Below are 17,089 nucleotides of genomic sequence, written 5' to 3'. Positions count from 1 at the left end.
CCTAACTATATATAGGCATTTATCACCTATAGGCTCACATATTAATAAAAAGTACAGAACATTGAATCAATTTTTAAGTGATGCCTCAGGAACACTGGAGATGGCTATTCCATGCAGCAAAACAAAGGATATATCAAAGGGTATTACAAAGGCTAATTGGACTACCAGGTGTAGTATCAGGGAAAGAAAAGGAACTACGGTATATAAAAACACTCAAAGAGGAAGAACTGAATTCACCTATCCATATCATAGAGTCCACACTCAGACTGCAATAGCCAGAGACCACTGGCCATGAGGGTGTTCATTCCTTGTTGCAGGATTAAGTTGCACCGTGAGAGATGCATCAGAGCGCCACCTGAGGTAAGATGCTCATCTCTCCTCATGTCAGAAGTGAGCCTGCTTTCCCCATTATCCTACTAATAAAGGTTGCCATTCTAGTCCACCATCTGGCAGCTACTGTGGCCAAAACCTTGCCCACTTACAGCTGATAGTTGCATGTTAAACCTACAAAACTGCAGAAATTGGCAAGCCATGGTGAGCAAAGTTTCCAAAACATCCAGAGCTAGAGTTTATGGTTTTTAAATTTTGTAGAAATTAGCATAGGATATATTGTGAACGCAACTTAATGTACCAGACAAACATGAACTACATGCTTGTAGTGATACACGTGCCAAAGATTGCTGACCGGAGGGAAATACACCCTATGAAGACCACTGTCCCTGTCAATCAGAAACATGCTATGAAGCTGTTGGTTTGGGCCAAGAACCACGCAACCAGTCTGGACATTGTGGGTCGTAGACGAAGCATACGATTGGGGTGTAAATGCAGGCACCACACAAATAAATAGGGACCAACCTATAACATACTTGAATAGATATAGAAAAGCAAAAAGAAGTATGCATATGCTAAAGGATCACAAAATAAATATATTTTATTTTATTAGCATGGGTGACAAGGGGACAAAAACTATTTCAATTTTAAAAAGTATAAGAACCATGAAACACAAGCATTTAAATCTAACATTAGTATTTATTTTTTACATGATTTGTTCAATGTTCATGAAATCATAAGAGCATTTCCGTTTTAATTGTGTATACTTTGTTACTTAGTAAATAGAATTTAAAAATGTGATCATAACTTAGAGATTATCAGCATTTTACAAAAATAATGTGCTATTAATACCCCAAATCAGTAAGATTTACATTGTTGCCTCATATTTATTCTTTTTTAACTCTAAGTTCTTTATATTCTTTTTGTGGTCCGTATCTAAATTCAGTGATTATGATCAGTTTTCTGTACTCAAGTGGATATTACAATACATATGGATTTTGATAGAAACATACACTAGTTTCTGTTAACCTTTTATGACAGCAGTCAATAACTGACACATGCATACAGTATCCTGTTTGAGCCCTGCTCAGTGGGGTCTTTCCCAAGCATTCTTTTCGCAGTATCAAGTAATTTATAAATACTTTGTCCAGTGCATACAAACCACTGTATATCTGTATATACAGTGTTTTGTATACACTGGACATGGTATTTATAAATTACTTGATACTGTGAAAAGAATGCTTGGAAAAGACCCCACTGAGCAGGGCTGAAACGTTGTATGGGTGAAAAAAGGGTCACCAGTCTTTCACGTGAACCTTAGATTGATCTGTAATGTTGAGGGAAGATCTTGTTACAATTGCATCAGTCAAGGAATATATTTTATTGACCATTGAACCTTAAAACCACCTGCCTAACATTGTGCCACCAAAACAGCTCTAGCTAATTGGAGAATGAACTTCACTGGACCTTCGATACCCTATGGTATCTGACACCAAGAGATTAGCAGCAGATGACGTACAGGAGCTGTCAACGTAAAGCCTACATTGATTGGGTGCTAATCAATGAGCGTTAAGCTCCTATGGCCTTGTAGTAGGGGTTACCAGTTGTCATTCCTTGGGCCAGTTTAAAACTATGCAAGGAGAACCCCAACAAGTCCAAGCATTTTGGAGATGCTAACAGCCACCACAATTTGTCCTTTGTCAGATCTGGTCCGATCCTTACTTTCAACTATTTTTCCTGCTTCCAACACATCAGCTTCAAACACTGACTGCTAACCCTTAGGAAGTGCTATTTGTAGCAAGAGAATAGATGTTCTTCACTTCCTGTGTGAGTGCTTAGAATTTTATCACTGCATATGATTTATACAAATATCTTTACTTGTATTATAAGAAAATGAAACAAAAAATAGAAACCTTTTTTTCTTTTAAGTAATATCCAATTGCAAAATTCCTGTCTCCACTTTCTCTTTCAGACTGGAATCTAAAAGAAAATATAGGTTTTTCTATTAATAATAATAATAATAATAATAATATTATATGTCAAATAATCAAGACAAAATAAACACAAAATTGGCAATATGGTTGAGAAATACACATACAAAATATTATAAACCTAAATTAATTATTAAACCTTGAAGGGAGTCTGTCAGAACAATCCAACTTTCCTGTTTATATGGTTATATTGCTCTCTGAAAGATAAAGTTATTCACACCTTTACTTATGCAATCTGATGCTTACTGATTTTTTTTTTTTAATTGTTGTTTTAATAATATGTAAATGAGACTTCCCTGCTTTGGGTTGGTGAAAGCACTTTGCAAGTCTCTGCCTCCTTTGTGTTATACTCCACCCAGCCCCCACCTTCCTCTGCTTGACCTACAGCTCACTGGCGGAGTAGTCAGCTGGAGTCTGTGTATCATAGCAGCGGCTGAAGATGAGCTCTGATCACTGCTTTTAACCATTTAAATACTGCTATCAATTTCTGACAGTGGTGTTTTAAAGGAGTATTTGCCGTACTGGCATGCACCTAGCTACGATCAGACCTCCACTACATGGTCTTGGTTCTGGCTGAGCTGCATAGGAGACTGCAGTTGACATTATATACTGAAATACTCTGGTTTTACAGTATATTATATGATTATTACAGAATGGTGTAAGCAATCAGTTATTGACTGTTTGGGTCTCGTAGGTGACTAAAAGAAAACAACAACAAAGAACAGAAAGAGTTGCTGAAGTGACTTTTATTTTTTTCTTTAAACAGATAAAGTTTATTAAGAAATTAGAGGATGAAGTACAGATCACAGTACACACATGAAGGAGACAACATATACCCTGTATCACTTGGATATATCATTCTACAACTTAATATCATGAAAAATGGGTCCATAAGGATGACAGCCAATGTCAGCAGTTCAACATTCAGTCAATAGTGCCACCACCAGCATATCACATTCACGATGGTAGAGAAACGTGACAAATAGAGAGATTAAAATATCAATATTTTATTTAGCAAAATTATTAAAAATTAATACACATAAAATAAAGTGCCTCAAAATGTGGGGAATGTCTTACAGAAAAAGCAGTGGCAGGCCAACCTTAGAAAGTGAGAATAATCATAGGTCTAACAATGTACATAGGACTTCTTCAGTCAATATTGAACTCAAATCCACTGATAACCTTAAATTATTGTAACAATGTGGAGTCATAATCTCATGAGAACACGGTCGATACAAAGTTCAGTCAACCCCACTATAGAGAATCTGCATAGTACCAAGAGTAATAAAAAGTGCAAGTGCAAAGAGTATCTCTAATGCAGTGTCAGTACAGTACAGGAAATAATAAACCGCCACCAGCTGCTATACATAACGGATGTTACCTGAGATGTGGATAGGTGCTGGACAATGGAACCTCTGGTTTTTTTTTCTGTCAGACTTTGTTATTATATGTATATTCATTTGTAATCATTTTTCTAAATAAAATATTGATATTTTAATCACTCCAATTGTCACGTGTGTCTCTACCATCACAAATGTGATATGCTGGTGGTGGCACTACAATATTGATTTCATATCATTATAGAAAGAAAAAGATATTAAAAGTATATCCACATATCATATGCAGTATACAGAAGTTTTGCATAAAGAATATGTACATCATTAATAGAATTATTAACCTGCCCGGCGCCCGCACTATGCCGAACGCTGTCAGGAAAAAATTAACTTTATTCCCCCGACACTGTTCGGCTTCCAGTCATAGGGGTGGCACACTCGTTGCTGACTGACACTGGCTCTGCATTAGGCCCAGCTGTCAGTCATGGCCAGGGGCATGGTTACAGCTGCCGCTCTGTATTCTCAAAAAGATGACTGAACCCACACCACCCTCTGTGAATGGAAGCCGACTGCTTCCGGGGGTAACAAAGTTAACCCTCTCCCGACAGTGTTCAGCTAAGTGCAGGTGCCGGGCAGGTTAGTAACACTATTGACCTGCAGATTAATCCCATATCTGCATGTTAATAAGATTTTTTTCTGGTAACAGGTTCCCATTAGGAAGATCTAAATAAAGACAAATCGAACAAGACAGAGGAGGAAAAAAAAAAATCAACTGCTTCTACTGTGTATATCAGCAAGGGGAAAAAAAAAGATATTAGCTAATTTCAGTTTTTTCACAATGGCATTGTACTGTGATGTCAACTGACCCACTAAGTACTCGAGGAAAATTTCCAAAAAAAGAAAATTTGTCTATGAAATCCTGTAGAAATGAAAAATATAATTTTATTTAATAGCCATAGGATGGTTATCTCCCACAGCTGACTTGTCACGATTCCTCCTATCTGGGGGCCTGGATGCAGTGAATGACAGTTCTAGCTTGCTGTTCACGGGAGACTCTAGTGGCGAGGTCAGGCTTGTGCGGCAGGTAGCTTCCACATGCCACTCCAGGGCGGCGTCCGGCAGTGGCAGCTGACCACAAGGGTCTAAGTCGTTAATTAGATTCCTAGACTAGGCAGGATGGCCACTTGCGACAGGTTCAGACTGTGCAAACAGGATGAACACTTGAGACAGGTTTCAGACAGAATGGCAGCTTGGAAAAGGTAGAGACAGAATTACCACTTGGGAAACACTTCTGGAACCGCTGATGCAGCCACGGGGTACAGATATCGCAGACGCGGTTTCAGGATACAGACACCGCTGAAGCGGACACAGGAAACACGGAAAATCTATACTGAACAGGACACCAGAAAAGGAGAATCACTATAATAGACTATGGGAACACAGGATACGGAAACAGTCATACAGACTAGAGACAGGGACCTGGCAACATACAGTTGCATCACCAACACACCTAACACTAACCATAGCGGGTGCTCAGGCACCTCCCTAATGAGGAGGGTGCTATTTATACAAGATGCCTTCCAGCTATTGGCAATCAGACACCATGCCTGGGAACACTACCTAAATGCTTCCAAGTTGATTTTTTTTTTTGTTTTACATCTACTGATTTTTACTTTCATTGTTTTTATTCTAAGGCTATGTGCACACAATGTGTTTTTGCAGCTTTTTTTACGCGCGTAAATGGTCCAAAAATGCAATGGAATACTAAAGCAAGGAAATTCAATGACAATCCTGAAATGTTGTGCATATTCTGTAAATTTCCATCCTTATTTGCAGCATTTTATTTTCTGCAGCATGTCAATTATTTTTGCGTAATTGCAGCGTTTTTGACTCATTGACTTCAATTTAGTCAGTCAAATCTGCAGCAAAAACGCAGGTGTAAAAAGGTTTGCATATTTGCTGATTATTTTCAGCAGATTTGCAGCCAAAAACACGCTACAACTGTCAAAGGGAAATGATGTCAGAAGGAGAAGGAGTGTGTGCGCGGAGAATATGTGTGTGTTTGTGTGTGTGGGCAGAGAATGTGTGCGTGTGTTTCTGTGTATAGTCAGAGAATATGAGCGTGTGTCTGTCTGTGTTTGTCTGATGGGACTAGTACTCTGATCTGACTACGTCTTTTGTCACATATAACAGCAACAGAATAAGCCGTTGATGGGAGAATAGTCTCATCATCCGTCACCTGTGTTCAATTGTAAAAAATAAAAACTTTTACATAATTACATACAAAATACATACTCACCGAACACCTAATCCCAGATGTTCATGTCTCCTGCAAACAATCAAAAATAAACCAACATATACTAACCTTTCCGCCGTAGTCCATTTAATACTGAGTGTCCCACATCGATCTCACACGGCCGCCGGCGAAACACTGACAGAAGATGATCGCTCCCGCAGTGTGTCAATGAGCTGCCGTGAGAGTTCACCGGAGTTCATCAGCTGATGAACTCCGAGGCTCTCACTTATGGCACCGCTGCATGAGAAAGTTCTCACATAGCGGTAGAAGTGAGAGTACCGGCGATGATGAACTCCGGTGAACTCTCACGGCGGCTCAGTGATGCACTGCGGGAGCGATTACCTCCTGTCAGTGTATCACCGGAGGTCGGGTAGAGCAGTCACATCTCCCGATGTGACTGTTCTACACGTGAGATCGCAGTGGGACACTCGGTATTAAATGGACTACATCAGACAGGATAGTATTATATGTTGGATTATTATTTTTTGTTTGCAGGAGACGAGGGCGTCGGGGATTAGGCGTTTAGTAAGTATGGCAAACAGATTCAATAAATTAGTGATTTCAAATAAAGGACTTTATTCTGGGTGTCTGTGTTTTATACAATATCACTATGGGGTTAGTAATGGATAGATGTCTTGTAGACGCCTCTCCATTACTAACCTGTGGGCTTGATGCCACCTGACAATACACAGGTGACAGCAACCTCACAAATATGAACTTCACTTGCCCCTCTACAGGGCAAATGGGAAGAGCGAGGCTAAGTGCCAGAATTGGCAAATCTAAAAGATGCGCCATTTCTGGGGTGGCTGAGAACTGATGTTTTTAGCCTGGGGGGATGCCGATATCCATGGCCCCTTCCAGGCTATTAATATCAGCCTACAGCTGTCTGCCTAGCCTTTGCTGGTTCAATTTTATAGGGGGACCCCAAGTAAATTTTTTTTCTGGGGTTCCCTTGTAAACTAGCCAGTAAATGCTAAGCAAACAGCTATGAGCTGATATTAATAGGAATCTTTCACTATTGGCTCCTTCCCAGAATATTAACAGCAGCCCTCAGCCGTCGGCTTTCTCTCTGCTGGTAATGAAAATTATGCAGGAGCCCACGCAATTTTTATTTTTAATTTCTTTGAAAAATAAACATATTGCATTTCAGGTAGATTTCTGACAGTTTGTGTTTTGTTACAGTATGTCTAGGTTAAATATTTATGCTCTGGCTGAAGAGGTTGAACAAGGAAATGATATCACAATTTTTTTATAACAATTTATCTTTATTTAGCTCTATGGGTTTACAAAAACGCATATAAAAACCGCATAAAAAAAGCATTAAAAACGAGCATATTTTGAGCTGCGCTTTTCTGCAAATATATGCAGAAACCTGCAAATACGCAATGTGCGCACATAGCCTAAGTGTTTCTTCTAATTTTTTTATTTTTTCTCTACTTTAAAATAAATAGTCCTCTTTACTCAAGCCCCAGCTAGAAGTTTAAAAGCACCACTACACATACATCCCCAATGTTTTGAAGAACAAAATAAAAATGGCCCATTTGTGAAGAAGATGCTATTCAAAAGAGGGGGCATATGCTTTCCTTGCCTCCAACACGGATCCAGCCAGTGAGGAAGATCCCACATTCCTCTATTTCTCTTCCTCCTTTCACCAGCAAGACACCCTAGGACCCAGGCAACCCCATCAGCAATCGATCCCATATGGACTCCAACCCTGAAAATTATCAGCTAGTTATTCCGGATTTCGTTGGCAAGCTCAGTAATCCAATTTGACACAACTGGCCTCACTGAAATTGACTTTTTCAAGTTCTTTTTAACCCCTTCACCCCCGGAGCTTTTTCCGTTTTTCCGTTTTCGTTTTTCGCTCCCCTCCTTCCCAGAGCCATAACTTTTTTATTTTTCTGTCAATTTGGCCATGTGAGGGCTTATTTTTTGCGGGACGAGTTGTACTTTTGAACGACATCATTGGTTTTAGCATGTCGTGTACTAGAAAACGGGAAAAAAATTCCAAGTGCAGTGAAATTGCAAAAAAGTGCAATCCCACACTTGTTTTTTGCTTGCCTATTTTGCTAGGTTCACTAAATGCTAAAACTGACCTGCCATTATGATTCTCCAGGTCACTACGAGTTCATAGACACCTAACATGACTAGGTTATTTTTCACCTAAGTGGTGAAAAAAAATTCCAAACTTTGCAAAAAACAAAACAAAACAAAATTGCGCCATTTTCCGATACTCGTAGCGTCTCCATTTTTCGTGATCTGGGGTCAGGTGAGGGCTTATTTTTTGCGTGCCGAGCTGGCGTTTTTAATGATAGCATTTTGGTGCAGATACGTTCTTTTGATCGCCCGTTATTGCATTTTAATGCAATGTCGTGGCGACCAAAAAAACGTAAATCTGGCGTTTCGAATTTTTTTCTCATTACGCCATTTAGCGATCAGGTTAATGCTTTTTTTTTATTGATAGATCGGGCGATTCTGAACGCGGCGATACCAAATATGTGTAGGTTGGGTTTTTTTTTATTGATTTATTTTGATTGGGGCGAAAGGGGGGTGATTTAAACTTTTATATTTTTTTTATTTTTTTCACATTTTTAAAAACTTTTTTTTTTTACTTTTGCCATGCTTCTATAGCCTCCATGGGAGGCTAGAAGCAGGCACAGCCCGATCGGCTCTGCTATGCAGCAGTGATCATAAGATCGCTGCTACACAGCAGATTTGCAGGTGTGCTGTGAGCGCCGACCACAGGGGGGCGCTCAGAGCCACCGGCAATCAGTAACCATAGAGGTCTCAAGGACCTCTATGGTTACAATGGAGGAGCATCGCCGACCCCCGATCATGTGACGGGGATCGGCGATGCGCTCATATCCGGCCGCATGGCCGGATGCGGTAGTTAAATGCCGCTGTCTGCGTTTGACAGCGGCATTTAACTAGTTAATAGGCGCGCGCAGATCGCGATTCTGCTCGCGCCTATTGCGGGCACATGTCAGCTGTTCAAAACAGCTGACATGTCCCGGCTTTGATGTGCGCTCACCGCCGGAGCGCACATCAAAGCGGGGGTCCCGACATGTGACGTACTATACCGTCAGATGTCGGGAAGGGGTTAAGCAAGGAAATAATAAATCTTATGGTGGCTCAGACAAATTTGTATTTTTTACCAAAAATCCCATGTCATCATACCCCAGATGGACCCCTGTAAATTCAGCAGAGATGATGACATTTTGGAGCATTGTGCTGCATATGGGCATAGTAGGAAAGAAAAAGCTTTGGCAATACTGGAATACTGATATACTCTACAGCACACCGGTATTCTGTATGGCCATGACAAGAAAATGTTAGTATTATAACAGTGTCCTCCCTAAGACGATCCTAACTTTAAAAGTCTATACAAAATTCAGTTAGTAGTTGACCACATCAGCAGAAAATTTGCAAAGGCATACTACCTCCAAAGGGACATCTGTATAGATGAATCTCTAGGAGGCAAATATTCTGACAATACCTGCCCAGTAAGGCCGGCGTCACACTGAGCGTATGTAAATACGGTCCGTTTATTACGGCCGTAATACGCAGAAATGTTCCCAAAATAGTGATCCGTATGTCATCCGTAGGCAGGGTGTGGCAGCGTATTTTGAGCATGGCATCCTCCGTATGTAATCCGTATGGCGTCCGTACTGCGAGATTTTCTCGCAGGCTTGCAAAACCGACATCTAATGGATTTATGTGCTCAAATGTTCGTTAAAACATATATACAGTATGTATATATATATATATACATATATATATATATATATATATATATATATATACTGTATATATGTCATTGAGGCACACACACACACATATATATATATATATATATATATATATATATATATATACTGTTTTTATATTTAATTCAGCGCGAGATATGTGAAAAGCCGGTAATTCAATTGCCGGCTTTTCATTTCTCCTTCACAAACCCGACATGATATGAGACATGGTTTACATACAGTAAACCATCTCATATCCCTTTTTTTTGCATATTCCACACTACTAATGTTAGTAGTGTGTATGTGCAAAATTTGGGCGCTGTAGCTTGTAAAATAAAGGGTTAAATCGCGGAAAAAATTGGCGTGGGCTCCCACGCAATTTTCTCCGCCAGCGTAGTAAAGCCAGTGACTGAGGGCAGATATTAATAGCCTAGAGAGGGTCCATGGTTATTGCCCCCCCCTGGCTAAAAACATCTGCCCCCAGCCACCCCAGAAAAGGCACATCTGGAAGATGCACCTATTCTGGCACTTGGCCACTCTCTTCCCATTCCCGTGTAGCGGTGGGATATGGGGTAATGAACGGTTAATGTCACCTTGCCATTGTAAGGTGACATTAAGCCAGGTTAATAATGGAGAGGCGTCAATTATGACACCTATCCATTATTAATCCAATAGTACTAAATGGTTAATAAAACACACACACATGATTACAAAGTATTTTAATGAAATAAAGACACATGTTGTAATATTTTATTAGACTCTTAATCCACCTGAAGACCATCATCCTGAAACAAAGTAAAAAAAACAAACAACAATATTCCATACCTTCCGTCGTTATGTCCCACGATGTAAATCCATCTGAAGGGGTTAAATCATTTTACAGCCAGGAGCTGTGCTAGTGCACTCGCTCGTGCCTGTAAAACCCCGGGTACTGAATGGAAACCAGGGTGATCTGTAGTTACCTTGAGTTGCGGTGAGGCGCCCTCTGCTGGATGTCCTCATATGAACTCGAGCGTGGGAACTTTTCCAAGGCTCCAGTTCATGAGGACTATTTTTGACTAACTTGACTAACTATTTTTACCCCCCAAATTTTGTTTTAACCCCAGATTTTACATTTTCACATAAGAAGTGGGTAAAAATGGCACCAAAATGTGTCCCACAATTTCTACTGAACATGGCAAAACCCCATATGTGGCTGTACAGTACTACTTAGCCGTGCGGAGAGACTCGGGAGGAACAGAGTGCTATTTGCCTCCTGGAGCGCAGATTTTCCTAGAACAGTTGGCAGACTCCATATACAGAGCCCCTAATTGCTAGAAGAGCAGAATCCCCCATCAAGTGACCCTATTTTGGAAATTTTTGGGAAAATAAGAAATCTCCGAAGCGCTCCTTTTAGAAGAGCAACTTTATGTAGAAAACAATGAAAAAGGAAGGATGCCTAGATCAATATTCTTACATGTAAAATCTAGTGGCTTGTCTATCTGGATTTTAGAGAAAAAATGGCATGGGGGCACCAAAGGGCAATCTTGCACAGGGCACCATTCAGCCTACCACCAGCCCTGCCCAAGCTATTAAAATCTAAAGGGCTTTCACTTGTCCGTGTTTTTGTTGGGGACCATGTTTCCACAACCAAATCACAGCGACACTTTCATTTTTAATCTGTGTTGCAGATAAAAATTACCCATATAAGTCTATAGGTCCATTAAAATTATGGATAGCACATAGATGGCATCATGGCGTCCATGTGCGTCCCACGATTAATACTGTAATGGATTAGAGAAGTTTTGCTTTCATTTTCCATGGGTAAAAATCACTGGACTTTGGATTGAAAACCACGATGAATAACCGCAAGCGCTTTTAGGTACGACAAACATCATGTAACGTGTGCACGAGACCCTGGATTCTGAGGTACAGGTGGGGATAGGTGATCATTTACCACACACATGAAAAGATGATCTTTATGTATTTTCCACTACAGTTTTTAAAGCAATAATATGACCGAAGTACAGAAGATTAACAAACTGCCAGGATTTTATTTTGCAGATTTTGTAACTGTTATAATCTCTTAGGACTTGTTATCAAGGACAAACTTGTAACATTTAATAATTCTTTGATGTCATGAGTGATACAATGAATCGATATATAGATCGTCCTGTATTTGTATCTACCGGTTTTTCCGTTTCTCATGCTGTATACTTACGTGGCATTACTGAATCCAACGTATTCATTACCGGCCATCTTATTAAGGAACTGCATTACCTAGAAAAAGCAAAACACAGCCAGCATAAATACAGTGATCTTACTAAGGGTCTGCCTATGGGGGGTTGCCTTATACTACAGAGTCTGCCAATGGGGGGCTGCCTTATACTACAGACTCTGCCTATGAGGGGCTGCCTTATACTACAGTCTGCCTATGGGGGCTGCCTTGTGCTATAGAGTCTGCCTATGGAGGCTGCCTTGTGCTATAGAGTCTGCCTATGGGGGCTGCCTTGCGCTATAGAGTGTCTGAGGGCAGCCGTATGCTATAGAGTCAGCCTATGGGGCCTGCCTTATTCTATAGAGTCTGCCTATGGGGGTGCATTATACTATATGAAGGCCTATGGGGAGTGCATTATACTATATTGAGGACTATCTGGTGCATTATACTACGTGGAGGCTATCTAGGGGCCATCATACAGTGTGAAGATTACAGTGAGGGGGGGTCATCATACATTGTTGGAGCCATCAGTTTGTGGGCTACTAAGGGGTCTGCATACTGTGTGGGTGGTATTATACAGTGAGGGGGCATTACTGCGTATAAGAGAGCATCATACTGTGTATAGGGGAGCTGTACAGGGGAGAGACTCGGGATATTATTAAATGTAAAGTGGGCACTTATTGTTATAGGGGAACTCAGGTTACTGTGACTATCAAAGGGGCACACAGAGGGCATTATTACTTTCTAGGGGGCAAAATATGGGCAATATTTTTTAGGGCACTTTCACCTGGCATTACTATATTCTAGAGGGTTGCTTTATAATTTAGAAGGCACAGAGAACCACACAAAAGGTGCAGTAATAGGGACACATAATGCAGCTGCGGCTCAGTATTAGGATATCAGGATGAGGAGTTTGTGCAGGCTGGGAATAGATGGTGATGGGACTGGAATATGAGAAGTGAAATACGCCCCTGATCAGCTGTCATCGCTGTCGGTTGCAGCTAAATGGAAGTACTCACTCACTCATTTCAGATTTTAAAATAATTTTTTCATGCTAGTGTTATTAAGTATTCTATTTTACTGAGATAATGACATTTGAGTTTTCATTGGATGTAAGCCATAATCATCAACATTAACAGAAATAAACACTTGAAATACATCACTCTGTTTGCAATGACTATCTGAGTTTCACTTTTTGTATTGAAGAACTGAAATAAATTAACCTTTTGATGATATTCTAATTTTGGGAGATGCACCTGTAAATCTCAATGCATTCTGATGACATGAGAATTTGTTTTCAAACAACAGTGTGGGTATCAAGAGCAACTACCGTTAGTTGAAATGTCCATATAGAAATATTTTTTAGGACCCACTGAGTAAAGACACGTCTAGGTGTTGGGGGTCTACTTGTGTCGATGGGTCCTGCACAACTCTCAAAGAAAGTTTAAGGTTACGCGCCCATTTTGGGTGATCAATATGTAAGAGTTCTACCGGGTTTCAGACTTATTGTTCTCTCCCCTCCTTCAATATAATTATGACTGTAATAGATACTTTGTTACCCACCGTCTCATAACAACATAGCATACATATGATAGTAGGTCTTGGTTAATCCTTGTCATTAATATATACGCTTCAGGTAATGTTTGCATTGATGTATGTAAAAATTTGATTCAATAAAAACAAGGTTTAAAAAAAAGAAACAAAACCATAGGTCTATGTACATGTGTTATTTCCTGAAACAAAAGGAAGTACGAATCTAACTAAATCTTCTTGGCCACTGTGAAAGTTGTTGAATTTCTATTTATTATTCTGAATAAAGATTGTGTTATGAAAAAAAAAACACTGCCAACATTTAAAAAAATATATATATTTCACAAAAAACCTGACTTACTCAACAGGTAATTTTCTGATGATAGTTTCCCTTTAACCGCTTCCCAAAGCACCCCATTTTCATTTCCATTTTTTTCCCTCGCCTTCTTCCCAGAGCCCTTATTTTTCTGTCCACATAGACATATGAAGGCTTGTTTTTTGCGGCACAAGTTGTACTTTTTAAGGACACCATTCATGTTACCACACAGTGTACTCGAAAGTAGGAGAAAAAAAATCCAAGTATGGTAAAATTGTGGAAAAAAAAAATATTCTAATATTGCTTTTTGGGAATTATTCTTATGGTGTACATTTTGTGGTAAAAATGATCATGAAATATGATTCTCATCATTAATAAGATACCAAACATGTTCAGCTTTTTTAAATTAATTTAGTGGTAAAAAAATCTGAAGTTTGCAAAACACTACTTTGGAGTTGTGGTGCCATGTTTTGAGACCGAATCATTTTTATTTATTGTCCGATGGAGCAGCAGGGTAGCTTACTTTTTGCAGGGCGAAACAATGTTTTTATTAGTACCATTTGGGGATAAATGTGACTTTTTCATTGCTTGTCACAGCATTTTTTTAAGGAATTGTGGCAACCAAAAAGACAATTTTGACATGCTTTAATTTTTTCCATTTACGTTGTTCACCGATCAGGTTAATTGTTTTAATATTTTGATAGATCAAACTTTTCTAAATGTGGCAATATCAAATATTTGCCACATCAAATCTTTATTATCACTAGGGGAAAGGTAGGAAATTTGAACTTTGCCGAGATATCAATCTGCGCATGTGCCGCCTACGGAGGTGATTTTCCCGGAGGCCACAGCATCTAGGCAATGGAAATGCGAGGGTTCTAAGCTTTCACAAAATGTCGCTGGAGCCCCAGCACCACCGAGCTCCGCCAAACCTAAGGCCGCAGCCTGGGATGGGATTTCCCAGAGACTACCGCATCGCAGCAAGAGATGTGCAGGGGCTCCGGGCTTTCACAAAATGTTGGCGGAGCCACCGCACCACAGATTCTGCTGCACCAGTCTGGGTCATACCGTCGCCGGACCACCAAACACCTCCTGTGACTCCGCTTCACCAGCGCTGCCAATCCCCCCAGGGTAAGCTGAATGCAGGACAGTAACACAGACCCCCATTTGACGTATTAATCTTTTTTCCCCATTTCCCTTCTGAAAATTTGGGGTGCGTCTTATGGTCTGGTGCATCTTATAGTCTGAAAAATATGGTGTTTTTGCATTTCATTTTTTGCTCCCCTTCTTCTCAGAGCCATAACCTTCTTATATTTTGGTCAAAATGGCCATGTGAGGGCTTGAGTTTTGCGGGACGAGTTGTACATTTGAATGACACCATTGGTGTTAACTTATCCTGTACTGGAAAACGGGAAAAAATTCCAAGTGCGGTGAAATGGCAAAAAAGTGCAATCTCACAGTTGTTTTTTGGTTGCTTATTTTTACCATGTTCACTAAATGCTAAAGCTGTCCTGCATTATGATTCTACAGGTCATTACGAGTTCATAAACACCAAACTTGTCTAGGTTCTTTTTTTATTTAAGTGGTGAAAAAAGTTCAAAAGTTTGTTTAAAAAAAAAAACATTGCGCCATTTTTACGATACCTGTAGAGTCTCCATTTTTCGTATTTGAGGCTGGGTGAGGGCTTCTGGTGTTATAACTTTTTTTTCTCGCTATGCCAAATAACGATTGGTTTAATTCTTTTTTTATATTGATTGGGCGATTCTGAAAGCAGCGATACCAAATATGTGTACAATTGATTTTGTTTTGTTTTATTTTGAATGGGGTGAAAGGGGGTGATTAGAACTTTTATTTTTTAAATATGTAAAAAATTTTAAAAGCTTATTACTTTTTGCAAGCTTCAATAGTTTCCATGGGAGACTAGAAGCTGCAGTCTTTTGATCGGCTCTGCTACACACGGGCGACGATCAGATCGCCTGTATGTAGCAGCAATGCTCACTTGCTATGAGTGCAGACCACAGAGCGGCGCTCATTGCAATCCAACAGTGACAATCATAGAGGTCTGCTGGAGATCTCTGGTTATCAAGCAAACTGATGGGCGGGATTTCATGCGCGCTTGCCGGAAGCGCAAGTTAAATGCCGCTGTCACAGCTTGACAGCCGTATTTAAAGGGAAGGTACCGCGTTTGTAGATCATTAATAAATCACTGTAATGTAGCATAACATGCTGCTATAACCAACTTTTAAATGCATGTGAAACAGATTTTGTGTGTTATATGCGTTTAAAGAAGGCACTGGGGGCTGACATCTTGGTTTCACAGCAGTAGCACGACACTAACAGTGTCATATTACGGCACCCCATGGACATAGGAGATAATAGACCGGCGCTGAACCTATCTCTAACATTGCAGCAGCATTAGCAGTGAGCTGGGCACGCCTCTGTGGGCTGCACAATTCACTGCTGTAGGTGTGGCTGGCCGCCATTTTATTATAGCCCAGTGCTATCTGCCCAGCTCCACTTACTCTCTATTGCAGGACAGAAGCGCTCACTGGAGCCCGAGGATGGAGAGTGGGGAGTGCGGGTGATTTACCTCCATGCTCCTCTGTCCTGTACTCCAGGCACTGCACGTCCTGAGCAGACATCCCCTGCTCCTCACACGCTGCCCTGTCTACTTCTCCTGCTCTGTCTCCGCCTCCTCACACACAGACCCTGTGATCTCAGGTAAGCTGCACTCACAGCCTGCAGAGAGGGAGCTGACACCTGGAGAAAGAGCAGGGCAGCTGACAGGACAGGGATTAAGGTGGGGGAAGGGGGGATGGCAAGAATGTTAGTCACAAAACAGGAGAGACATAGCATGCACACAACAGGGATCACATACCCTTCCCCCATATAACTCTTCTGTGATCTCCCATAGGCCAGCACACTGCTCTCCTGAAATACTCTGTGTTGCAGTCACCCTGCTCCTTCCCCCATATATCTCCCTGTGACCCTGGAGGCGACTGTCTCTCCCAATTGGGTGCTGTCTCTCTCCCCATGTGTGCTCTCCATCCCCCTGTGCCTGTTCGCTCTCGCTCCTATGCACTCCTCTCCCCCTGCATGTCTTTCCCCATTGCACACACAGCTCAATGCTTGCAATAACAGGAGCTGCGGGGGTCATGCTGTTGCATGTCAGCGTGACCCCCACAGCTGTGACTGTTACCTGCGGTAACGCTACCGCTGGTACTGTCGGTCACAGCGCTGCAGGATCATGCTGGCAGATGTCAGTGTGATTCCGCAGCTGACTGTGGCCTGCAGCGGTGACTTGCGGTAAAAAAGCAGGCGTGGACCGATGAGACTACTGCTCCCATTG

The 17,089-nt window shown here is 40.9% G+C and overlaps 1 protein-coding gene across 5 annotated transcripts in view; it reads right to left on the bottom strand.

Moving 5' to 3' along the window:
- GLS (glutaminase) overlaps positions 1–17,089 on the bottom strand; it is a 746,320-nt gene that overhangs the window by 362,096 nt on the left and 367,135 nt on the right. For all 5 annotated transcript variants that reach the window (XR_013218256.1, XM_077275591.1, XM_077275592.1 and 2 more), the window contains exons 9-10: positions 11,898–11,956; positions 2,244–2,310 (exon numbers count right to left, since the gene is read on the bottom strand). Coding sequence is in view for 4 of the 5 variants with exons in the window: in XM_077275591.1 (XP_077131706.1) it covers positions 2,244–2,310; positions 11,898–11,956 (126 nt within the window). In the remaining variant the exon portion in view is untranslated. The remainder of the gene's footprint in view (positions 1–2,243; positions 2,311–11,897; positions 11,957–17,089) is intronic.

The sequence above is a fragment of the Ranitomeya variabilis genome, chromosome 7 (genome assembly GCF_051348905.1).
Source record: "Ranitomeya variabilis isolate aRanVar5 chromosome 7, aRanVar5.hap1, whole genome shotgun sequence".
NCBI lineage: Eukaryota > Metazoa > Chordata > Amphibia > Anura > Dendrobatidae > Ranitomeya > Ranitomeya variabilis.
This window is presented reverse-complemented; position numbering and strand designations above follow the sequence as displayed.